Below are 27,576 nucleotides of genomic sequence, written 5' to 3'. Positions count from 1 at the left end.
ACATTTGAGACTTCCTAGATGTTTTAGCTGCATACCAATGTCACTATAAAGTGTGGGATTTAAAAATGACAACATAGCTACCAAGGCAATGAGCAGTCATAAGCTACTGCGCCTATGCCAAGAACTTTGTTAGGGTCTGCTGACTTTATAGCTTGATGATAGCTTTTGAGTGAGCCATAAGCAATTTACAGTATGCTAAGTTCAAAGAAGGGATACTTTCAACTTTTATATGACTGCATGTGTTACCCAAACAGTGTGTTAGCTGAGTGTTGCGACAGCATTTGAAAGAGCTAATGCTACTATAAGACATCCCTCATCATGGAAATGAGACACAGACGAGTGTTTAGCTTTCACTTCTAGGCCTACAGGCCTCCACTGTCACTTACTGCAAAGTTTTCCACCCTAACAACACAGGGCTGAGTTCCAATAAAACAGTGACGACTTAATTAGCAAATCTATTCAGTTTAAGTAGTACTGACAAGTTTAGGCAATTATGACTCCAAACATAGTGTTAAACATCTATCATTAGAGGCTTTAAAATATGACCTGCATGATTACTCAGAGTTTAAAAACCACTGCACTCTTAATTGTGGATTATGATTTTTGTGTGGCAATTATGGGCCGCAGTATGTAGTGGTTAGTGAAGACATGCAATAAAGGAAGTGTGTGGGGGGGTGGGGGGTTTGGAGGCACTGTTTTCCACATACATAAAGATTATGGCTTATCTGATGGCAAGCTACTAAAAGCCACATTCTGGTGCCACTACTTTATTGTAATGCATATAGTATATCTACAAAAGTGTATAATAAAAAATGAAATAAAAGATTAATAACTTAATGCCTGTCATTTTAAAAGGAAATAAGTTCTAAATACTCACCCCACCCCATTGTTTAACCCAAGTTGACCACCCATGGGTAGAGCTAGGGAGGAGGGAGGAGATAGGCCTGAGGGAGGGATTAAGTCCTGCTCTTTAGCCCTTAGAATGTACAAGCACCCTCGTGGTCAGCCTGTATAATAATGACATTTTTTACTGCCCTTATCAAGATCTCATTTAGTGAGGCTCAGCTCTGTCACTCCCTAGAAACCGAGCTGGTCAGTCGGCTCCAGATCCAGAAGCTTCATCACTCTTGGGTGCCTCTTCTGGTGCACTATTGACTGGCTATGGAGGTCAGTAGTTCCAACCTTCTCAAATCACCTGGAAAGTGCTGGAAATCCCACGGATAAAGCACTGATAATCTCTTTAAGAATCCATCATATACTATAAACATAATGTCACAAGTAATGAGTGGTAATAACTTGCTAAACCAAGTTTCAGTTATGGTAAAAACAGTGTTATAACTTACTGGTTCATATCACTTAGATAGCAGCTGGGCTTTGTATGCTTAAAATCAGGGTTCAAATTTGAAGTCTTGGGGAAAAAAAGCCCTTAACTGAAAAGCCATTTTTACCTCCCTTGAGAAAAACTCTTAACTAAACTAAAGTTAAATTTTTGACATAGTATTTCAAAAGAATAAAATAATAACTTTTTTTAAATGACTTGATATTTCAGAATAACTTTTCTCCAAAAAATGCATAATATCTCAAAATAAGTCAATTTGCTTAAGAAAAAATGTGATGATTTTAAGATACAAAGTGAAACTTTTTAGAAAAAATAATCTTTGAGATACTCAAAATTTTTGACAACCTGCTGCCAAAAACAGTATAAACAGAATATCTGGCAGAATTGAGCTTCCATACTTAAAAGTACATGACAGTAGTATCCGAGACATGGATACTAAATAAAAATGAATTTACATTCACATTGTCCTTTTTTCCGCTTGAGCCCCTAACCCCCAAAAATGTCTATGCACAGGCCTGGGGAGCAGACAAATCAGAGACGTTCTCTAACTGGGGGAGGGTGGTTACAAGTTTGTGATGAGGCCAGACACAGAGGAATGGAATGCCTCTGCCTGAGAAAAGGCAGAAAGAGTGAAAGAAGGGAAGGAAAGGAGGAGACATGGGTAGAGAGGAGGAGGAGGGAGCAGAGGTTTGTATGTGAGTCCTGTGTGTACGCGTGGCTGTGGTTCAGACTGTTGAATGAGAGGGCCTTGTGCAGCTTCAGTCTGGCTGCTTCCTTTCTCTCCTGTGGAGCACATGTCCAACGAGAGTGTGTGTACACGAGTGGAAGTGCTGACAACCAGCCAAACCACCCCACAGCTCACGAGCAGTCGGGGCACAACACAAGCCAAAAGGCATTCCTAATAGTCGGTAAAAGCCACCTTGTTGTCAGGGAAGCTGGCTTTATTTTTCTTCACTGCAATGAGCTTCTGGAGGCTCTGGAGAGCCTGGCTTGTCCATTCCCTCAGCCAGCTTCTCCTGCTGCTGCTGTCGCTGAGCCCCAAGCAGACAGAAGCCCACCCACAGTGCCTGGACTACAAACCTCCGTTCCAGCCTCAGGAGCCACTGGTTTTCTGCAAGGAGTATGCCAAATTTGGCTGCTGCGACTTGGACAGGGACAGCCAGATTTCTAAGCAGTTCTACCAAATTATGGACTACTTTGATCCTTCTGGATACATGGCCTGTGGAAAGTACATCCGGAGCATTATGTGCCAGGTAAGAAGCCTCAGACCCGACCTGCCAGTGCTGTCATCAAACAGCAGCGCCTCAATACTCATGCTGGGTTTTGGCGCCAAGGGATTCCAGTGTTAGTGCCAGTTAGTTGCTCCTCAAATGCATGAACTTTCCATGAACAAAGACAAATGCCTCTTTAATGTTTTAAAGTCCTTTACAAAATGCATTTTTATGGCATGTTAAATTGAACTATTTTCTAATCAAATTTCAATCCTTGAATCACCTCAAGGTAATGTTTACAGATGAGGGGTTACATCACTCAGTCTGGGGGAGGAGCTTATTTCCATTGCTTTGATGCTGGAAGATGAAGCATTCCGAGATGATTATTTTTCTATTTTTACTAATTAGGATGTTGCTTTTAATCCTATGTACAATTTTGTTATTGTGTTCCAAGACATTTAAGCATTCTGATAAAGGTCATATTCATCTAAAATCTGTCTATGACAATTTACAATAAACTATTGGGTATATCTTTTTTAAAGGGGAACTCCTCTACTTTGTCAAACTTTCTGCATGAATAAATGGTTAACATATCATCAAAATCATTCACAGTGGTTTGGTGTAAAATGTTTTGTTCTAGAGCAAATTACAGATTCTGAATTGTTCACAGTGGTGGTGATAGGAGCCAGATGTCTGAAGAATTCAACTCCTCTATAAAGCTCCCTTCGAGAGCCATTACATAAAATGGTTACAAATACACTGCCTGATGTCTGACACTTTGTTTTACAGTAGTTTTCTTATAAAGTTTTGGTCAAAAATGTATTTTAATCAACTTATTGTAATCTATTCACGGTGGAGGGATACATGAAGGGTGTTCTAAGGCAAAACAGTCCTCTGAGAGAACTTCTTTCAGAATGATCATTTCTTACCATTATCAACCTTAAACAAAAATTTAGAACACACATGTGGGTTCATTGGTTTCATTGGTGATTTGGTCCATATTTGCATTGTAGACATCAGGAACCCTGGTTCCTCTCACCACCACTGTAAAGAAATCAAAGTCTGTAAGTTTCTCTGCAAATGATCGACTTTACATGAAACCACCCTGAATGACTGTTTATATCTCCACCACTGATCTATACAGAATCTATACAGATTTTTTTTTAATTTGTGGAATTCCCTTTTAAGCTCTTGTAAGACAAAATAAGCTTGAGTCTATCTTGCTTTGTCTGGGCCGGATGAGTCAGACTCAAACAAAATTAATGCACAAGGACACTGAGTATCTTAAGGTATGATGGGCTAATATGTGATTCAGGCCAGTTCTTACATTTTTCCCTTTAATTTGTATTAAAAATCCAATGGCAGTATTTCAACAGGACCCTTTGCAAATAATTGCATGAAGATTTAGAAAAGAAGTCTGTTATTATATAAAACCATGAACTACTTTAAAGCTTATTTCGCACATATAAGATCAAACGATCCTTTCAGTGATGCATGTTGTTTCCCTTTGCTGATGAAAATAAATTAGTTTTGTTCTGCCCTCAGACTCATTCAGTCTCCACTTAAATGATTCTTTTTACTGCACTGAAAGTTCATAGGCTGTGCAGTTGGCTAAGAGAAAGTCTGCATCCACACTTGGAGCGTTGCTCAATGATACCCTTTGTTTGGACATCTATCACAGCTACAGGGGGCTGCTTGTGTCACAGTAGAGACCGGAGGAGGAACAAAGCATCCTCTTCCTTTCCACTCAGGGACAGGACATTGAAATTCCCAGAGAGAAGCTGTGGCACAGAGTTGGAGTGATATATTAATGAGAGATGTTAAAAAGAAGGTGCAAGCATAGGAAAAAGGGAGAAGTGCTGTAATGAAACATAATTATGGAGAGAAGTCATGTTGTTGATTGGCTTTAAAACAAGAATTAAAGCAAATATCGAGTTACATATTTGTTCCCCTAACAATGTGTGACAAAAAAATAATAACTACATAATGATGTCAATGTCCTTCCCACTGTTTTATAGTTGAAAAGCCTTGCTGTAATTCGTTCACACAGAATTAACTATTAAACACGTACTGGCAGAAAATGTTTGCCTAGTGAAACTGTTTTAAGATATTTATTATTTATATGTCTAAAATAAATCTACTCAGTATATGTAAGTTAATAATTTGAATAATGTATTTCCATTGGCAGATAATGTTGCTTTCTAGAAATAATGCTTGCAAAATCAGCATCAAATAAGTAAAACAAAACATGAAATGTCTATAAATAAGTAAATATTTATACAATATTGTTGAAGCCATCACACCATAAGAAATATCATATATTAAATAGACACCGTGAAATCAAAATGTATTTTTTTCATCTACCTTTGGTCATAATAAGCATGATTCATCATATCCTAATTTTCTTGATTTATTTCCCTTGAGGTCCACTGATAACATTTATGTGCTTTGTTTTATGTACCTATGATGGTCATAATTCATTTTTACACAACTATTTTCCAGTCTCTCTTTATTGCTTGACCCCTCTCTTTATTTAGAATTAAACAGGTTGTTTTTGTCCTGTGCCTTTAAGACTGATATATGTAAAGGGCCTCTGTTCTGATTGGCTGTCTTGTATTGTCCCTCATTCAAAAAGCAGTCTGGGCAGTCAGTCATGGACTGGGTATGTTTTGAAACTTAAATAGTTACTTCAAACTGCTTTAAAAAGAAATAAGTGAGGGAAAGTACTTTTACCATGTTCAAAAAGGAAAGGGTCTTCAAAGACCCCTTTTACTTTCCATCACATTTGTCCACCTCAAAAATGCCTTCTGATGATTCTCATTTTCAGAGGGAAACTGCACTACATTTTCCCACTGCTTTTTTTTAAAGGGCCCATATCAGAGAAAACAAATTTTGTAACTTTTTTTTTTTTTAAATAAAGGAGTTTGATGCAGTATCTGCCCATTTCAATACATATCATTCACTCACCAGTTCATACAACCCATAGATGGTTACTAAGCTGCAAAAACAGCCCATTTTGAATTGTTTCTGTGATGTCACAAAACCAACTCATTTACAATCATATTTACTATTTAGGCTACAGCAGTTAAGCTCCACCCATCCATGTTAAACGTCTAACCTATTCCAGCCAGATTACTGGATGGAATAGGTTAGAAGGAATGAGGGACCATCAGAGCAGATGCCATTTATCTCTCTTAACAGCAAAGAAACGACAACAGCCTATTTAATTTTAAGGGATCATTGTAAAACCATCATGTAAAATGAATGAAGTATGAGTGGTTTTCAGTACATTAACTCACAAAAGCATAATGAGAAGACACCAGGGAAAAGTAAAAGAAAAGAAAAATGATTTGTGTCATGACAAAGTGTCATCAAGCCAAGGTTATTATGACTCAACATGTCGTGCCCACAACAGAGCCCAGCATTTAGATGCAGCTGTGCACATGTCATTGTGGTGGGCTGGTTTACATTGAATCAGTCTACAGAGAATAGCTGATAGGCTTTAGAGCCCCAGTGGAATGGCGCCAAATGGGGTGGCCGTGTTTGGGGCTGAGGACCATCTGTTTTCAATCTGACCAAAAGCCGAGCGGATTATGACAGATCAGAAATCTCAGTCACCTCCAGAGCCTCCCCTGCACAGACTGTCTAACCAATCTAAACACAAACAATAGAAATAAGAGGGACCTTTAGAAGTGAAAACAAAAGGATTAGCAGAGATATGGAAGATAGAGTGGGATTGAGAATGCGCTGATTGGATGTCTGCCTATTCTCTCAGATAGCATTGGAGGCAAGTTTAAAACAGGGGTGTTGGTTGAAATGAGGGCAATGGTCTGGTTTCATCTTCCTTTCTGTTTATTCCAGCTAACTGAATTACAGAGTTGTAGAACAATGGATTTGGAAAGGAAGGACAGCAAAAAGTATACAGTCACTTTGTGGAAAAGGATGAGCACAAGTGATTTGGTGCTATAATGTTCCATCCTTTGACTGTAGTCCAGAATAGGATAGTAGTTTACTTTAAATATGTTCAATCAAAAAACTGTCATGCTTTCCTCATGAAACCTCAGCAGGTAGTTTGACCACACCAGACACTACTACTGTCTGGCAGACGCATGAGTTGAAAAGTCATTCAGTTCAGGCCAGTTCAGCTGTGCTTCGGATTTTCACCTAAATATACTAAGGCCAAGACATTACATAATACTCCACATGATTCGCCAAGTGCCAGACATTCACGCACACCTTAAATAACCCTCTAAATCGGTTCGTGTTTGGTTTGAATCACACTCAAAAGAAAGCAGAACAGCTCTATTCTTCTACAAACTGCCGATATAATCAAGCTGTGCAAAAAACTGCCAACTTGCGTAGCTATAAATCCAAACCGCCTTAATTTAGTTTTATTTATATAAAGCCATTACAGTCATTTGGGATGATTTCCGGCCCAGGCTGTACATGTGCTGAGATGCTTGCTGGGAGTAGCTCGGCATAGATGGGTGTAGAGTTGTGGTTGAGAGGTAATAAAGGCTTGGACCAGCCAAAGTGCCCATGAGCTGCTGTATTTATAGCGCCAAATATCCATCAGCAGCTGCTGAACTGAATGCTGGGAACCCGACTTGAAAGAGAACGTGCAGAATAGCACGTTTGCTGAAGGAAAGAGAGAGAAGAAAAACCTTTGAGAGGGGAAAAAAAGGTTTACTTGGTGTCAGATGAGCCTCCAAGTTGAGGTCCTGTGAGGCAAATGAGCCAGATTTTAATCTATCATTATATCATTCATAAAATCTTAAACACTTTCTAAGTATTTCTTTCAGAAAGAGGTGTTTTATAAATTCAGTACCATTCATGTCTCTGAAGCCAAATGATGAACAAAGTGGATGAACAAAGAAGCTCAAAACAGATTCTACATTCATGCATTTAAAAGCAGGATCCTTTGGAGTGATCCTTTGGAGAGGAACCACATTTGTGTCCTGAAGGAACCTTTCAGTTGTTTGTTCTTTAAAGAACCATGCTTATAAATGAGATGTGCAATGTGAGAAACCTTTTCCAAGTTTAAAAACCCACCATATATAAATGTTCTACACTCTTAAACATATACATAAAAAAAGGTTTGAGTTTCTCTTACAAGAACCACCTTTGGTTTCCTAAAGGTCCTATTATGTGGTGGTTCTTTAAAGAATTATTTCTCTAAATGAGGCACGAGAGTATTAAGAAACATTTTCAAGTTATAAGAGCTACCACATTATATAACGGTTCAACATTTTTAAAAGTTGAGGTACAAAATTAAGATAAAGAGATCCTTATTAGTCGTACAACAGGGAAATTTCACCTCCTCATTTAACCCATCCCTGAAGTGAAACACCACAAACACACTAGTGAGCACACACACATACACACACTAGGGGGCAGTGAGCACACTTGCCCAGAGCGGTGGGCAGCCCTATCCGAAGCACCCGGGAAGCAGCTGGGGGTTAGGTGCCTTGCTCAAGGACAACTCAGTCATGTACTTTTGGCTCTGCGGCTCGAACTGATGACCTTCCGGTCACAGGACCGGTTCCCTAACCTCCAGCCTACGACTGCCCCAAAACAAGGTTCATTATTGCTACTATTGTTCATTATTAATACTATAAAAGTGCCATGTTTGGTTCCTTGAAGAACATTTCAGTTAGATCGTTCTTTCAGGAATGATTTATGTACATGAGATGCATGAGTGTGAAGAACCTTTTTAAAGATGAAAGAACCTCCACATCATATATAAATAAGTTGTGTGGGTGTGAAGAACCTTTGTAAAGTTGAAAGAACCTTCACATCATATAAAAGGTTCTACACTCTTAAAAAGAAGGTGCAAAAATGGTTCTTTAGAGTGTACCATAAAACAACCACTTCTGGCTCCCTGAAGGTCCAATTGATGGTTCTTTTAAAAATAACCTTTGAAGAATTTTCAAGTATGACAACCTTTTTCAAATGATTTTTCCATAACGTTAAGGTCCTATACTAATTATGTTTTTCCTAGCTAGCACAATTTTTAAGAGTCTTTAATACTGAATATGAATCAGAGAAACTAAAAGTCTGTCTCCAATGCTCTGCCCTGTAGGAATGTTCTCCTTATGCAGCTCACCTGTACGATGCTGAGGATGCCAATACCCCCATGCGGGAGCTCCCTGGCCTGTGTCGTGGCTACTGCTATGATTTCTGGCATCAGTGCCGATATAGCCTCAGCCTGCTGACCAATGACAACATCACCTCCATCATTGAGGAGGATCGTGAAAAGTTCTGTGACCACCTGGAGCTGAAGGACCCAGAATACTGCTACCCAAATGTTCTATCCAGTGATGAGTTGAATGCAAACTTGGGTAACGTTCAGGCTGACACCAAAGGCTGTGTCCAGCTTTGTCTACAGGAGATAGCGAATGGCCTACGCAACCCAGTAGCGATGATACATGCAGATGACGGCACACACCGGTTCTTTGTAGCCGAGCAGCTGGGATATGTGTGGGTGTATTTGCCAAATGGCTCGAGGGTGGACAGACCCTTCCTGAACCTCACCAAGGCCGTGCTGACCTCGCCCTGGGCGGGAGATGAGCGAGGCTTTCTCTGCATTGCTCTGCACCCCAGGTTTAGCATAGTGAAAAAGGCATATGTCTATTACTCAGTGTCTGTCAAAAGACAGGAGAGAATCAGGATCAGCGAATTCACTCTGTCTGACTCCGACATGAACATGCTGGACCATTCTTCTGAGAGGTGAGTGGGGTAGGGAACTGGTGCATGTTAAGGTGATATGTGAAAATAGACAAAAAATCTAATTTACAGTTTTTCATAACACTTTGCTGAAGGGTGGTTTTTGTAAGTCTACATGACAGTACACAAGCTTTTCATGGCATACAACAGTTGGCACAGAACAGAATGCAGTTCAGGAAACAAGATGTGCTGTGAAATGCTTTCTAGACCAAAAGAAACAAAACTAACACTCAAGTTAATCTGGCAAGTATTTTAAGTATCGAAAAGGCTGAGCTGAACCAGATATTGTGACCATTTTACGTAATATAAAAGGGTACTTTCCTTGTGGCGGAGGAAAGGCCAATATTAAAACATATTTGATTAGGTATTTGGCTTCCTTGCTTCTTTACATTTTTCTTTGTTTTGCAGAGTTATTGTATAAAAGCAATAGACCACTGAGGTCATATAGTGAATTACATCCGGGCTGATTTGAGACAAAGACAACTCCCTCTTGTATTCTGTTACTTAACTAGCATACACCTGCATAAACATTAATGAAGGCTTATTCCAACAAAAGTCAGTTATCATACAGGATGCATTTGTCAACTTTCAGGTCATTTCAGCTCAACTAATGTGTGTTGGTGTAAGAATTTATATTTGTCTGTATATAGTAGGTTTTTATATCAACTATCATGAAAGTAGATGTTGTATTAAAGTTGCTGTCCTTCAGTAAAGTGTTATCCAATTCCTCCCAATCACCCCCACCTTCATTGCTTCATATTTTTGCACTTCAGTGACAAAACTAATGTAGCTAACAAGTAATGGAAGCTAATATCTCCTGTAAGTATACACAAAAAATGACAAATATAGCTGCTTTTGTAAAACTGTCATCTCGCTTTGATGTGATGACACACATCACATTCATATCTCTATTATGGAGCATTATGGACAAATACAGTATTTTCTCCAGTCAAATACTCCCCTTTGTTCACTTTCTGAATGTACTTGAGAAGATGACAGAAAAGCGTCATCTGGCTTTTTTTCTGCTCTAAAAAGTTCATAAGTGACCCCCAACAATCCCCTACTGTTTTTACACAGTGCCTGTGTAGTACTACACAGCTAGTGCTTGCACTGTGCAAACAGCACACCTAAATCATTTTTACACTGTACAATGTCCTGGTATTTACAACAATTGATGCAGCAATGTGACACACATTTGTCCATTTTCATAGAGAGCAGTAGGTCAAACTGTGTTATAAACTACATAAGCAAGTCTATGTGACATTTGATCTACTTGAAAACTTAATGTAGTTTGAGGCCACTATGTGAAGATTTAGCCACGCAGTTTGCATGACGCTAATGGTTGGGGTATATGCTTCATTGACTTACTAGCTACATTAGCCTCGTTGCTGTTGTGCAGAAATAAAGAATTACGCTTTGGATACCAAGCAATTTTGTCTGATTAACTATGTTTAGGCCAAGTTGTAAATATTATTTGATGACAATCTTTTGCTACAATAGTACACAGAACTGTTTAGTCAGTATGTTTACAAAGAACTACACTTAGCATCATTAGATTATCATTAGGAACAATGTGTTCTCCGGCAAGGTCTTTGGTGTTATTTGTTATGGCTTGCATGAGTCCTATCAAAGCCAAACTGCATCCAATAATAAAGTGGTTGTTTTGGAAAACAGGACCCTTTTGGAAGTTGTGGAGCCAGCATCAAACCACAATGGAGGCCAGCTGCTGTTTGGTTTGGATGGCTACCTTTATATCTTTATAGGAGATGGAGGAAGAGCGGGAGACCCTTTTGGCCAGTTTGGGAATTCCCAAAACAAGTATTCCCTCCATCATTCACACACACACTATAGTAATAGATTTCATCAAATATTTCAAGCATGTGAAATAATTAGGGAGCTTTAGGTAATTAGCACAGAGAGGTAGATAACTACACTGCCTGCAAAATGACATTATATCCTTACAGCCATGAGTAAAGCAAAGACCCAGTGGCTTTATTTGGACTTTTCAGGACAATAAACAGTGTTTTGAATTCACTGTTTTCCTGTATCTTACAGATCAATGCGTGACTAATGCTCTTTAGTCAAATTAGGTCTGTCATAAAGCAGTGAATAAGTGGAGTTGGAGTGTAAAGTGGATTCATATGTTTTAATCATAGCATCAGTCATTGCATTAGTACAGATTTATAGATAGGGGGCTACGTTTTTACTGTTGTGTATATACTGTTATACACAATATATTACATATGGGAGGTTACAGTCTCTACTTTTTGCAGAGCATGTAGCATAGCCAAGGTAAGGCTGGATTCTAGCCATAGCAGATCCTATTGCCATACTTTCTCAATGCATTTTAAATGTGAAGATGTGATGGCACGTTTAAATAATGAAGAATGAATGAGAGAAAAAAAACATTTATAAAAAAAAATATATATGCACTGTTTCAAGTGGATTCACATTCAAGAAAGTCCTAGTGTACTTTTGGAAGGCAAAATACCTAAGCTGGTGAGCTTCCATGGCGTTTGGAAAACATTTACCCCTAGGCACCAGCGTGAATTCACTCTGACTGAGACACAGCCTCAAAATATTAGCATTGGCTCTGGATCTCTACATTCCCTTTCTGGCAGGAGCAGACCTAGCAGTGCCCAGTGAATCTACAGAACGCCATAGCACTATTTAGAAGCTCACAACAGAGCAGCTCACAGTTTTAGAAACAGCCCTGCCATACCCACACAGTGTCGAGGATGGCTTTAGAACATTGGTGCCAAAACAGAGCAGCTAATGGCCAGCACTTTGGAAGCCCACCTCTGTAATATGGAGACTACATGTTAAATGTCTCATTGTGGCGCACAGTGACTACTTCAAGGATACAACACAAGACACTGAAGTCACAATGTCTTCCTATGGATGATTGCAGTCACAGGCTCTCAGATTCTTCCTTTTAGTGTGATGTGCAAAAACTTGACACTCCTGATTTGTGTAGACTTGTTGTGCAGAATGTTAGCTTTCATGTGTCTATGGAGTGAATCATTTAGGAATTGCAGGCGATTTTTATACACTGTCCACCCATTTGAAGGGAACTGTAATAGTCATTAGACAAATTTACAGGACCATCTTCTAAATTTCCACTTTTAAAAGAGGAATATTGATTTTAAAATTAATATATATACAGTGTTCCCTCTCCACTTCGTGGTTCACCTTTCGCGGACTCGGTGCAACGCAGGTTTTCAAAAAATATTAATGGAAAAAATATATCGCGGATTTTCGCTACTTCGCAGGTTTTCTGTGGAACTCGATCTGTGGAAAATATATATATTTGATGAATTTTTACATTAAAAAATCCCAAAATGTATAAAAATATATTAAAAATTATATTATAAAAATTTTAATTCTAACAATAAAGGAATGTTATAAATCATAAAATATTATGACTTACCGTAAATAGTGCATATTTACTCAGTGGATTAATACACACCGAAAACGAGAAGCAGCATCGCCCGCCTGAGACGCTACTTGCCTACATGAGATTGTAAACAACACACAGTAAGTGTAAAGGTACAATACATGCACAGCACAGTGTGGGAATGGTTATTAAGGGAATGGGAAAGGTTTATGTAGTGTAAAAGTGTGGGGGAGGGTTTATAAAGCCTTAAAATAGTGTATAAATACTTAAATAAATATAGCGTCCCTACTTCATGGATTTTCATTTAAACGAGGGAACACTGTATATAAAATCAATTTTAAAGGTACAGAAGCTTACAAGGGATAAACATAAATACCATAAGTACAATAAGTATTCGCTGTTCTGTACCTTTAAAATTGAATTTTTATATATATATATATATATATATATATATATATATATATGTATATATTTATATACATATACATACATGCTCACTCACTGGCCACTTTATTAGGTACACTTTGCTAGTAAAAGGTTGGACCCCCTTTTGTCTTCAGAACTGCCTTAATTCTTCATGGCATACTTTCAACAAGGTGTTGGAAACATTCCTCAGAGATTTTGGTTGGTAATTTAACAGTAATTTAAGTTACTGCTGCCCATTCTCCTCTGACCTCAACAAGGCATTTTTGTCCACACAACTGCCACTCACTGGATATTTTCTCTTTTTCAGACCATTCTCTGTAAACTTTAGAGATGGTTGTGTGTGAAAATCCCAGCAGATCAGCAGTTTCTGAAATACTCAGACCAGCCCGTCTGGCACCAACAAACGTCACTTAAATCACCTTTCTGCACTTCAGCAAGTTCTCTTAGGCCTCTACAAGCCTAAATGCATTGGGCTGTGGCCATGTGATTGGCTGAGTACCTAATAAAGTGGTCAGTGAGTGTATATATATATATATATATATATATATATACACACATTTTAAAGGTACAGAAGCTTACAAGTGGTAAAATTAAGCTAGGCATCAGAATGTCAGAACCTCAACACCATATATATATATATATATATATATATATATATATATATATGTATAAATATGTTCACGGTTGTAACATCACAAATTCAAAGCAGGTCCTTAGTCTCGTATATGGACTGGTGAGTAAAATGTATATTACAACTCTTTATTTAAAAAAAGCAAGAAAATTTAGTTTTCTATTATATTACTGCTTCAAAAAGGGTGCTTGGTTGCAGAAGCTTTACAGATAATATCCTCCAGTCACAACCAGATGCTGGGTCATCCCTGGTGAAGATCTACCACGCCTGCAATGCAGCTATTTTCGGTTGCTACATGTTTCAGGATTTTTTGTCTCCAGACTTTTTTCAGTCAAGTAAAATGCTGCTGGTTGGGATTCAGGCCAGGTAACTAGCTTTCCCAGTCAGGAATATCACACCTTTAGTGTTTCAGGTCATTGTCCTGCTCCAAGGTGAAGCACCAGGTCAGAAGAATATAGGTTTAGCTTTATATAGCTAGCAGTGCCACAGCCCTAGTCAATTATGAATGGCTAGAGGAGAGCACTCTATAGAAACACAAGTCATAGGGTCCATTTAGAAGCAACAACTATTTGCAAAATATCAACACAATGGAGTACAGACGCTGCACCAGTTTAGACATAACTTGTTTACAGTGTTTTCAATCTCTGTTCAATCTTGGTTTCTGTCTGATTTATTGGGAGTTTTCAGCTTTTTGATGGTCTGGTATTGACAATTTCTTGGTTGAGAGACCCCCAAAACAGACTCTGCATGCAAGTGCCACTTCAGGAATAGACTGTATCCATCTAGCAAGTTTGATGAGCACACCATCATCTCCTACTTTGAGCTTGGCCTTTACAAGGTGGATTGATTTAGAAACTTCACGCTTAGTTTGTTCCCACCCACATTTGTTTGTCCCCAAATGTTTTTGTTGCCAGATCAAGTCTGGCCCAGTTAGACTACCCTCGGTGCAACCTGGTTGGAATTAATCTTTGGTCTTTCTCTACACAAAGACTCTACCATCAGATTGATGCTGACCTAAAATTCAGAAACAAGGCCCATTCTATGAAAAAATGTATGAAATAAGCAAAAGAACCAAAGAATACCAATGGTATGCTAACTTGTCATATTGTTGTTGAATAGCTTCTTGAACCTGGCAGAAATCTAATACTTCACTTTTTAACCTTATGTCCAGGTTAGGCTAATGGCATGACCATAGTTAATGGTCATAGAATAACTTTTGATATATATTGAAGTATAAAGAATACAGTTCCTGAATGATTGAGAAAGTGAATAAGGGCTAATGCAGGATAAGAGTTTGAGAGGCCTCTTTAGAGAGAGCACAGTTAATATTGACATAGGGCATTGTGGGCTGTAAGCAAGCATGTGTGAGGAGAGAGAGAGGAAGAGAGAGAGAGAGAGATTTAAATAGAGATTCAATGAAATGTTTTGCTATCGTTCATTCATTAAAGCCTCCTACATATGACTTATGTAGCCTGTTTATGTTCTGCAGGTCCACTCTACTGGGGAAAGTCCTCCGAATCGATGTGGACAACAATGACAACAGTGTCCCCTACACTATCCCATCCGATAACCCTTTTGTCGGAGACAAAGACGCAAGGCCAGAAGTCTATGCCTATGGTGTCAGAAACATGTGGAGGTGCTCCATTGACAGAGGAGACCCAATCACGAGCAAGGGGAGGGGCCGCATGTTCTGCGGCGATGTTGGCCAGAATAAGTTTGAGGAGGTGGATCTAATTGAAAAAGGCGGCAACTACGGATGGAGGGCAAAAGAGGGGTTCTCCTGTTATGATAACAAACTCTGTCTAAACTCTTCACTTGGTAAGGCAACCCTTTACAGGAGAAGCTAATCATGTGTTTGGTGGTTTCGGGTTCTGCTGTCTGAGTTATCCAGCTCTAATCCAGAGCTTTGTTGGATCAGGCTCAGAAACTGTTTCTGGACAGAGATGAGCAGAGTAGCCTAAGTAACATATTCAAGTAAAATTAAGGTTGCTTCGGTGTTTATGAGTCAAATGGAATCTTTCCAAAAATGGAATTGATTACAAAGTATAAAAATATCATAAAAGGTCATGAAATATTTTAAAAGTTTTTGCTGCTCTTTGTAGTGTTATGCAGTATTCTATATTACAGCATTGTGTTCCTCATCTTTTTGATAGAATTCACAAATGTTTTTATGCGTTTGTTCATCAATAGTTGTCTCACTACAATACCCAGCAGACACTGCACAAATACATCAGACAACCAATGGGAATCCCTATGGTGTCAACCAATCCTGGCCTAGCCACGGATATATATGCTAATAAACACACCACAGCTACCACTAGAGTGACTTTTACCTCAGTCAACAAACAAATTTGTAAAGAAAACTGCAACACTGTCTATATTCAGCACAAAATAGACACCAGATACTTTGAGATGTTTCCTTATACAACTGGAGAAAAGCCGAACTGAAGTAAGTATCTAACCAGACAGTTACCTTGCTAACTGTACCTGTTGTTATTGAGTCATTTCTGTTGTTTAAGTAATCCATTCTGCCCATTGTATAATCTGAAGACAGTTATAAAACCACTACAGTTATACAGCTGCAAAAAGCTATTTGGCTTCCTGAAAACAACCTTACCCACCTGGCTTCCTTCTAGATTCACCAGCTATTAGAAAACCAACAAAAAATAAACATTTCAAAACAGCCGCCCCCAGATATCCACTGCAGGTTTTCAAAAGTTCCTCCCACCTTCAAGATGCATCATCAGAAGGTGGAGTTCCTAGTCTTCCTAATCAGTCTAAAGGCTACTCAAGTGCTACTATAAGATGTAACACATCAAAAGTAATGTAGCAATTTTACAATTTTACAACTTTTTATTTTGGTAAGAGTTTCCCTTTGAGAATGGATTAACTTCTAGAGCTGCAGCATAACTTCTTATCATATCCAACTTTTAGAATCAATTGTCTCTGTTTGATGCAATATTGGTCTAAAGTAAGTCAGAAGTGTGACCAATCACGTAGAAGCACAGGTGCGGTCACCAGCTTGGCAGAATCAATTTGAACACAAATAAAGGAATTAGTAACTAAAAGTACCACCAATACTATACGCACATATACATGAACACAAGTATTATTGTCTAGAAATAATAACATAAAAATACATTAAACTGCAAATAGTTGCTACCCACCTGATCCTTACCTATTACAAAAAGGCTGATGTGTTTTGATCTCCATCTTTGTCTTTGTCTTATTTTCTCAGATGATATCCTGCCCATTTTCGCTTATCCACATAAACTGGGGAAATCGGTAACAGGTGGTTACATCTACAGAGGCTGTGAGATGCCAAATCTTAATGGTCTCTACATCTTTGGGGATTTTATGAGCGGGTGAAGTGGCTATGCTTATTTTATTTTCTTTCTTCTTTCTTTTCATAATAACAAACTACTAGACTTGTTTATGAACTACAGTACAGATAGATTATAGATTATAAGTATTATAGACATGACTAACTCTGAGTTGCATCAAGTGTAGTGTAAAGTAAAGTGCATAGTGAAAAGTGTCATTTCAGTAATTGTTGTGATATATTGCACAGCATGTATTAATCAAAGAGGAGATACAGTGATAAACTGTGCACCGGGCATCATCAAATCTAGTTGTGGAAGGTCAAACACAACAAATAGTACTAATCAAGTCAAGAGGCTTTTACTGTCATTCCATCTATGTACAAGTACACAGTGGAGTGAAATTACGTTCCTCCAGGAATGACACGGTGCAACAAGGAACCAAAAGTACAAAGTGCGAACCTGTAGATATAGTATGCAAACAAATAAAATTAAGCTAGAAACAATAAACTTGATAAATTAAACTGACATTAGACACAGTAAACAGACAGGGCAGTGCAGCATCGATGCTCATTTCTGGACATGAGGTAGTGGAATAAGGTGCAGAGACATTTAACATGCTGTGATCCGTGAGCCACGCAGTCAGATAACAAACATAAACACAGTTACTGAGGTAGGAAAACAGTGTAAACACATTGTTAGCAGCAATTTTCTAGACTGAAACAAACTAATTAAACCTTTGGTCTAGAACATAGTTTCTAATATCTGAATCAGGTGCGTCAAACTGGATTCCTTCTGGGCCACAGCTCTGTGGAGATTAGTGTTTTCCCTCTTTGAACACTCCAAACTCAACCACAACCTGAAAACACGTCAGAGTTGGATGATGAAGTTGAAGATGCTTATTTTAAACAGAGTACAAGTTGTCTGAGTTATGATGTCAAGGAGGAAGGAAAAGAACAGTCCCTCAACATGAAGTAAACAAATAACAAAGTAAATATAATTTGGTGAAGAATATGGTTTATCTCTGCATTTCTCTCTGCAAAATCTATAGATATCAGCAAGCTGATAAACTACAACTGTTTGACCTCCAATGTTGTGTTTGTCTCCCACATGAACCACATGGATGAACAAGTTACTATTTTGAGATACCTGCCACCTAGCTTGCACTTGCAGTATGAGGCCTGCTAGGACTGGAGTTCCTAAAGAAACACTGTAATTTGAACATCACTGTGAACCAGTTCACATCTGCTTATACCATAACACTGCTCTCTTTGAACCATAGGCGACTCATGTCTCTAAAGGAGAACACAGACACTGGAAAGTGGGACTACACAGAGATTTGCATGGGGAAAGACAAGACCTGCCGCTTTCCCAAACTGATCAACAGCTACTACAAGTATATTATATCCTTTGGGGAAGATGAGGCAGGTAACCTTGAGAAGTAGCTGTGCGCTGGTTTTTGTGTGTGTGTGTGTGTGTGTGTGTGTGTGCACGCGCAAGTGTGTACAAAAGAACCAGCAAGCAAAAGTTGGGGTTCCCATGTTAGATCACTGAAAGGTCTACAAGGAATGGACTTTGGCAGAATCACTGCTGCACTTTTTTTTTTTTTAAAGATATTTCTCCCATAGCTTCTCATTTCAAGTTAACCAATACAAGCTGGTTTGAGACTAGGCCTCTCTTAGTCAAGTAGCCTAGTGAAAATAACCATGGTAAATGGTTTAAATTTGACTTTTTCTGGAAGGGGACGGGTCATGAAAACTATTAATCTATTCAAAAAGAATGTAATTGTGGATGTGACATAAACTTTACTGTTTGAGGGAGTTTTGTCTGAAGTTGTTTCGCCCAAAGTTGTACGGGAGCAAATTCCGCCAATTTTCAAAAAAATTCAGATTAATTCGCCAATCATTCAGATCAAATCTAAATCATTCATTGTAAAGAAACTTACTGATTTGGATTTCTTTACAGTGGTGGTGATAGGAACCAGGAGTCATGATGTCTACAATATAAATATAGATATTTTATTAACTATCCAAAATGACCAGTGAACCTACACGTCTTTAGCGTTTTGAAATGTTGACAATGGTAAAATGGTAGTAAATCTTTTGCTTCAGAACACCATGCATGTATTTCTCTGTCATGACTTTTGTTATATATTTCAACCCAAATCCTTCTTACATCTAGTGTAAAACAATGTCTCAAATATTAGGCAGCGTATTTATGTCCCTGATGTTAACCAATTATGACTTGGTAAATTGAATGAAGCATTTTGCTACAAACCACTATGAATGACTTTGTTCACATCTTAGCCATTATTTTATGCCAAGCTAAGGAAAATTAAGATGTACCCTTATCTAATGCTCTGAATTAAGTTCATGAGATCTTGCTAATTAACTGATGATCTGAAACAGGTGTGTTTAATGAGGCAGTGTGTTGAAGTCTGCAGTGTTTTGGCCTGCTTGGATTGGAGCTTGACATGTGTGATTAATGCATATGTTTTGAAAAATTTTAGAAGTTTTCTCGAAGTTGTTTTTTCTGATGTCTGAAACCTGACGCTGTCCTAATGGATGTCCTGGTTCATGTCTTAAAACAGACACCTCATTTTGTACAAACATGATATCTGCCTGCTGCAATAGTGCCTACTCCCAAGTGCGTTCAACCAGTTCAACAGCCACATTTCCAGAACAATCTTATTTATTACTAATTACTACAAATATGGTATTAATGTAGGATATTATATCAAAATGTTTCAAAGTAAAGTTATGTTTTTGTGTGGGAAAACTACTGTGGTAGTTTGCATGACATAAATCAATAAATAAATGTCATTTTTCAAAAACGGGTAGTAAATACGTTTTTTCCATCACCGAGGGCCGTTACCATGGTAACTTGGCTAACTATCACAAGCATCTTTGAGATTCTTTACAAGAGCAATGCATCAATTTAGCAGTCTGGGAACATCTTCATAACTCTTCATTATGCTTCTTCTGATTTAGGTGAGCTGTACTTTCTAGCTACAGGAGTGGCGAGCGCAGCTTCCAGAAGAGGAGTGGTGTATAAGATAGTGGATCCATCCAGGTACCTATATACATAACTTTAGATTTCAATATTAGCTCTATGTCTTACTTTTGATGATGAATGAAATATACCTTAAAATGCTGAATCTGAAAAACAGCACAGATTTGATGTGCACAAATTGTTCCAGTCTTCTCAAATTTGCTTGGATTTCAAACATGAGCTGCTTTTAAAACTGTTAATGCTCATGGGGTTCAAACATCACGAATGCTCAGAGGAGCAGACTAGTTTTAACCAGCGAGCAGATTAATATTGTATGATAATGCAGTAGTAGTGCCCTCAGCCTCTATTATGGTGATGCAATTACAAGCTAACTTTAGCAGCTATTGAACAAATGGCTCTTCTGATGCTCCTTTTTGTGTCCTTTAGGAGAGCACCTCCAGGCAAATGCAGCAACAAACCCGCTCCAGTTCAAATAAAGGGCAAACTGATTCACTTCTACCCTAAGGAGGGTAAGAGATACTGTAAACAAACACAAACCATATCCTCCTCTCACAGCTGTCTGTGCTGTCACATCGATGATATGGAGTAGAGCTTTAATTGGGCCTGATGTTTTGGTGTGAGCCCGAATACAGCCTCTGAATTTTCTGTCTGAGACTGACCCGACCCAAACCACATCATCTCAACGCAAACTATGACAAAATTCTTTTTGAAGTTCTGTCCTTCTCCCAAATTGCTGAATAAAACCTGGCAGGACAATGTTGGTGTAGTGACAATAACACTCATCAGATCACGGATAAATAAAATTCAAAATAATATACTATAAGAACAAAGTCAGCTGTTCAAAACTAAGTTTAATTCCTGCTTTAGCGTATTCATTAAGGAATCAGGTCAACGGCGTCATCATTTTTTTTAGTCTGGATAAACTTTGTTTCTGCACATGGAACATGTTATTAGAGTTGGGAGGGTTACTTAAAAATGTATCCCATTACTGATTACTGATTACATGTTAAAAAACGCAATATGTGGCCTAATCCAAAGGATTATGGTTTTATACTAAAGTAATTAGAATTCCTTTGGATTACTTGTCTTTTTAAAATCATATAAATTAAATCAGGACAAATTCAGACACAAAATTATACATTATAGATAACATATAATTGCCAAATCTAGGCCCGGTGGTGCAGCTGGGAAGCATTATGTCTGAGCGACATTGCCATAACAAGGTTTACAACCACTAACTAGCCAACTAGCCTTCTTCATTGTGGCTCTGACAACAAGCGAGAGTGTAAAAAAAGAGAAAATTTAACTACTGATCTGACCTTTAACACACACAGCACCCCACAGCGGGTAAAGGTTAATTAACCAAAGTCCACAAGCCTTAGATGTTGGTGGCAAATGGTTAAAGACTATTTTTTAAAGTTTTTATTTAAGAGACATTCAACAAACATAAGAACATTGTTACTTTACTGTGTAGCCCTATATTGTTAACAAACGCAGCTATAATAATAATAATAATAATAATAATAATAATAATAACAAAGACAAAGAAGACACCTTTTCTAAACTTTCTTTTCCTCAATGCATAAAGGTAAAGTCAAAAAACCACAAAAGAATGCCTATGACTTCAACCCCTCAGACAGCACTGCACTAAAAAACCAGTACGCTTCTCACTGCATAAGCTCGAGAACACATTGAAAAACCATTATCAGTAAATACCGTCCATCGCTGCATTCACAAATACAAGTTACGAATATACTGTGTGCAGTGGACGTCATGTGTCACCAACATCCAGAAACACTGATGACTTCTTTGGGCTCTAGCCCATCTGAAATGGTCTGATGCACAGTGGAAATGAGTATTGTTAAATGTGCCATTACATGTATTCCCAACCCTGCATGTTACATAGAACATATTGAATATTTAAAACCTTTTAACAATTTAAAGATCTTTTTGACTGGAATATACTGTACTTTCCTAAATGTTTTCACTGTTCATTTCCACATGTCCATTTTCACACAAGTGTGGGCTTTGCATGAATGACTGTGTCAAATAAACAAATGTGTTAAAAGTGAAAACATGGAGGAAAAATAACATTAGGAGTAAAACTAAAACAGGAGAAATTTGTTAAAAATGGAATTGGTGGGCTATAAAAAATTTAAATTTTAACCGTAGCCTGACATATTTTTAAAATGATATTTGAACTTGACCAAAACTGACATTTCAGGTCCCCACAGGTTCAGACAAATATTTCAAGCTCTAGTATGGAGGATGCTATGTAATCTGTATGTCTTCATTTCAGAGTTTGTCATCAACAAGAAACCTACAACAACTGCTGCTCCTAAAATAAAAGCAACTACTAAACCCAGCTTAATCATAACTCAAGCCAAGGCAAGGCCCACAAGAAAGCTTCCCACTGTAAAACCTCCATTGAATCCTACACAAGCACCAAAACCCAACCCACTAACTCCAAAGCCCAGGAAAGCTATTCCAAAGCCTCAGATACCAACACCAAAACCAACCTTCAGACCAGTAACTACAAACCCTGCTATCCTCAGGAAGCAGCAGACATTAGCTGTTACTATGCATCCACCTCTGGGCCAGACCACAACCACGAGACTGGGATATCTCACCACATTGCGGGGGAAATTATCCCAGACTCCTGCACCATCTCACACAACCAGACCACCTACCACACCTCGCAGAGCCACTACACCAAACATGGTCCATCCATCCACCAAAATGCCCCACATCCCCAGCAATATCCATCCAGACTGGGCTCCCTCAGTGACCACCCCCAGGCCTGTATACTGGACCCCGGCTTTTAAGCCTACCTCAAAGACACACCAACCTAACTACACCCTCCCTAAATCTGAGCAGAAGCCTCAGGAAACCACAGAAGGCAAGTCTGACCATCCGGAGGACAATGCTCGTAAAAGGGGGCGGGGCAAAGGCAGGAAAAGAGTAAAAGGGGGCCGGAGAAGGTCCCGTACTGGTCAGGTTAGGCTGGTCAGCGCTGATAATCGATCAGATCGTGGACGAGTGGAGATCTTTATAAAAGGGGAATGGGGTACAGTTTGTGATGACCTGTTCAACCTTAAAGCAGCGGCGGTGGTGTGCCGGCAGCTAGGCTTCCCCACAGTCATACGGGTAGCCAAGCGGGCCGAACTGGGCCCGGGGTCCAACGATGTCAGCATTTTTCTGGACGACGTGGAGTGTGAAGGGACAGAGAGGACACTGCTGCACTGTAAACGTAGTAAACTAGGTAAACACAATTGCTCACATGAAGAGGACGTGGGGGTTGTGTGTGGCTACAAAGAGAGTGCCGTTGAGTGACCGTTCTGCCAGAGTTGCTCATAACTGGAAAACAGACAGTAACAGAATCAGAAAAGCACCAATCAAAGTTCTTTCTGGTTCTTGCTTAGTAAGTCATGATGAAATAATTGAGCGCCGTCAGTCTCAGCCTGGTTTTGTCAGTGACGGAAGCAGATTAGTAGTTAAAATAGATTAAGAAGACACAGATAGCCATCATAAAGAATGCTAACCCTGTAAACCACTTAAGCTGTGTGTCATTCTGTAGACTCTGTCATGTCCATTTTAGGAGCTCTGTGTTTAAGCTGAATATCTCTATTACAAAAAACAAATACTATTTTCAAGCCCTGTGGTAAACAAAAACATTCCAAACCCGATACAAGTAATTTTTTCTGCTGAATGTCACTGGATCCATTGAATTATCAGGTTGTTAAAGGGAAATATAAACAAGGCTACATCCATGCTAATAGCAGGCTACCACTCTTGCACTTTGAAATGATGTTTCATAACAGTGAGTCTACTAATAAACTTGAACACTATTATATACCAACACCAGCTACTTCAAATGTACTAAACTACTGCCAAAGCAACTAAACTACCACACTGGACAAAGCTTGCCGGTTTGTTTTGATGAGGTTGCGCAAGCAGTGTTAGCTTGCATGAGCAAAAATTTAGATTAGGACTCCTTAATGACCTTGTAATTCCTGACTTTGATGCTGGACCTCATTTTCACTCTGGTGTATCTATTTCCTCTCAATACTGGATTAGGGAAAGGAAGGACCGCTGACTTAACCTCTCATCTCAACATCTGAGCAGTGACTGAAGACTCGATTCGCAGCTACAATCTAAAAATCTAACAATCTGAGGAATCCTGCCCAAAACTTTGCATTTATACTACTGGTTGAATTGAAGAGAGTCAAATTCAACACTTTATATCAAATTTTTTGTTGAGGCCTTTAGCCCGATTCTAGTGAACTTTGGGCCTTGGTGGCCCATGGAGGCTGGAGGCCTTTCTTCTATTTAATAACAATCTGAGGAATCCTACTTAAATCCTTGAATTTTTGCTGTTGGTTGAGTTGGGAAGAGTTAAATTAACTCTTTCTATCAGAATTGTGGACACTGTAGGTATTTTGTGGAGGCTTCTGGCTCTATTTTGCTAAACTTGGGCCTAGTGGGTCTTGACATTTGATGATCCAAATATGTCACCCAAAGCTTCTAATATCACTACTGAGGAGCCTTGGTTTGGAAATTTGTTTACCACAGAGAGCAAATCTCAATTACTTCTGTCACACAGAAAAAACAGCTTATGCTGCATTCATGACCAAATAGCAACTGGGAACTTTCCAACTTTTAGGTAGGAAAAATCCATTTGAACATCTCTCAAACTCATAATTCCCAGAAAAACTCAGAAAGTCTGAGTTTCTCAAGAGACGTCTGCAAGTTGCTACCCAGTGATGTCATTTAAACATGGCAGCACCAGTAGAACAGGAGGTAACAAAATGTTTTAAGCTTTGTAAACAGACTTTTGAGTGTCTGTATATGCTATTTCTGTCAGGTTAAGCCCTTCTGTCTAAGACTTTTAATCAAACTGCATACTTTTGTGTCATTGTTTGACACCATATCAATGGTGAATTGCTATAGACTATGCCCATGCTTAAAACAAGTGAAGCATTAACCTAATATAAATGTTTTTCAGAGATTCTATACACACACAGCTGAAGCTGCATGAACGCTTTTAGGTGGGAAGTAGGAAACTGTGAGCTTGAAAATTCAGAATCCAGAGTTTCTAATATGAGCATGATGCAGTTTATGGAATGATGACATAACTTAAGTGGTCTGCTGCAGATGTGGGTAGTTCAGGTCCAAAAAAGTAAAACTCCTCACCAGGATTTTGTTCCAACTGTCTTCTCTAATTAGTTCAAACCATGGAAGGGTGTCTAGACAGTTAAAACAAAACTCTGGGGTGGAACTTTTGCTTTCTGGGCCCAAATTACCCACCTCTGTCCAGTTGTAATGCTATTGCTAGATTGCAGTTTTGGAGAGAGATGTTGATCATCTCTGACTCAGACAATGCTCAGGTCTTCTGCTTGGGCTTTTCTGAATTGACATAGACATAGATTGACATTTTTCACTTTTAGAAAACGGTAGATAACGGGTAACCTATCCATCGCTTTGTAGATACCTCAGATAAAGTTACATGCCTTGCACACTTCCATACACCCATTATAATATTAGCCTATTTACATTCAGAAACCCCTTATCTTATATGCGTATCAGGCCCATCTGATTGGGTTGAAAATGTGCTTGTAATGAAATTCTCTGCATGATTTTTTCCTTTAATTTCCTGTCACTGTCTATGAGGATTTTGTACAAGGCTGCCATCTTCTGCTCTGGAATATACTGCACACAGACCATGTAGAGTAGAGCTGCATCCATGAGAACTGGGTTTCACGCTGTTTTTGGTTGTTCTTTTCCATTTTACAAAACTTATAACTCTTTGTATGCAGATTGTGTGACTGATCAAACACTGTAGACATGCTTTTAGGTACTTTTCATCTATTTGTAATGTTATCAATCAGTCAGAGGTTGGTCAACAATTAACATGTTGAGGGACTTTGATAGCCCGACCCACAAGCAAGGTCAGTACACATTGCCACTTGAATGAACAAAGTTTTATTATTATTATTATTATTATTATTATTATTATTATTATTATTATTATTATTATTATTATTATTGGATGTTTATAATAACCAACTTATGGTGGGTTTTATATGGAATGAAAATAATGATATTGCTGAAAATGCTGGCCATTCTTTGTTATATTGTAAAAAAAAATTAAGCACAAATAAAGAGAATAGAACTTGATTGTGTAGACAATTAATATTATAATGTTTATTTATTATGTCAGTGATTCGCAACCCTGTTTCTGGAGTATCTGCACATATTGATGTTTTTCTTTCTCTGTCACATTAGGCTCAACACTGGCTGGGCATGTTAGTACAGGGGAAATAATAAAGTGTACATTACAGGCACAGACGTGGGTTGTGGACACTTTCAGCACACATAGATTTCAGGGTTGGCTAACTGCAACGGTTAAAATTAATGTGGCAATGGCATAGAAGAAAATGTGGGAAACACTGCACATACATGCAAATGCTCTTTTATTGAACAGGCACTTCACAGGTCAGCAAGAAATGCCCAGTCCAGTGCTCCTGAATAACAGCAAGATAAGCATGGAAGGACACCAGTAGCTATAAGGCTTCACTGCAGAGTGGACACTAAACCCACACTAACTGACCCATAGGTCGTAAAGGTGGATGACTTCAAATATCTTGGGTCAACCATCCAGAGCAATGGACAGTGTAGAAAAGAGGTGAAGAAGAGGGTGCAGGCAGGATGGAGTGGGTGGAGACGGGTGTCAGGGCTGATGTGTGACAGAAGGATAGCAGCAAGAGTGAAAGGGAAGGTTTACAAGACAGTGGTGCGTCCTGCTATGATGTATGGTTTGGAGACTGTGGCTCTGTCTAAAAGACAGGAGGCTGAGCTGGAGGTAGCGGAGATAAAGATGCTGAGATTTTCGTTGGGAGTGACAAGGATGGACAAGATTAGAAATGAGCAGATCAGAGGGACAGTGAAGGTGGAGCAGTTTGGAGATAAAGCCAGAGAGGTCAGGTTGAGATGGTTTGGACATGTGTTGAGGAGCAATAGTGGATATATTGGTCAAAGAATGTTGGAGATGGAGCTGCCGGGCAGAAGGAGAAGAGGTAGACCTCAGAGAAGGTTTATGGATGTAGTGAAGGTGGACATGGAGATGGTTGGTGTAAAAGTAGAGGAGGCAGTGGATAGAGCAAGATGGAGGCAGATGATCCGCTGTGGCGACCCCTAAAGGGAGCAGCCGAAAGAAGAAGAAGATTTATTTACATAAAATCACACAGTAGCTGCACTGTTTGTTAACAGTGTATGTTCATTACAGTGGGCTCAATTGCTTTGGGGGCACATCACTAAAACACATGCTGATTGAGGTGCAAAGAGGGAAAGTGTGTGTAGAGCTGTAGGCCATTTCTAAGCCAGAAATCAGCCTAATATTGTTTTTTAAACGCAAAAAAATAACCACAATATTTCCCGCTAGGTGTGACTGTGGGAGTCACACAATCAGTTATCGTGCCACACATCAACTGACCGGATGTCACGCAACTCATTTG

At 38.9% G+C, this 27,576-nt stretch overlaps 1 protein-coding gene across 1 annotated transcript; it reads left to right on the top strand.

Moving 5' to 3' along the window:
* The first annotated feature begins 1,995 nt into the window (after positions 1-1,995).
* si:ch211-136a13.1 (HHIP-like protein 1) lies at positions 1,996-26,094 on the top strand. Its single transcript, XM_017711795.2, has 9 exons — positions 1,996-2,592; positions 8,633-9,279; positions 10,951-11,094; positions 15,220-15,548; positions 16,969-17,095; positions 18,333-18,478; positions 20,041-20,122; positions 20,489-20,571; positions 22,362-26,094. Exons 1-9 carry the CDS (start codon positions 2,299-2,301, stop codon positions 23,393-23,395), a joined length of 2,886 nt encoding a protein of 961 aa, XP_017567284.1. The 5' UTR covers positions 1,996-2,298; the 3' UTR covers positions 23,396-26,094.
* The last annotated feature ends 1,482 nt before the right edge of the window (positions 26,095-27,576 follow it).

This window comes from Pygocentrus nattereri, chromosome 7 (assembly GCF_015220715.1).
Source record: "Pygocentrus nattereri isolate fPygNat1 chromosome 7, fPygNat1.pri, whole genome shotgun sequence".
Classification (NCBI taxonomy): domain Eukaryota; kingdom Metazoa; phylum Chordata; class Actinopteri; order Characiformes; family Serrasalmidae; genus Pygocentrus; species Pygocentrus nattereri.
Note: the sequence above shows the minus strand (reverse complement) of the source record. Positions and strands in the feature narration are given on the sequence as shown.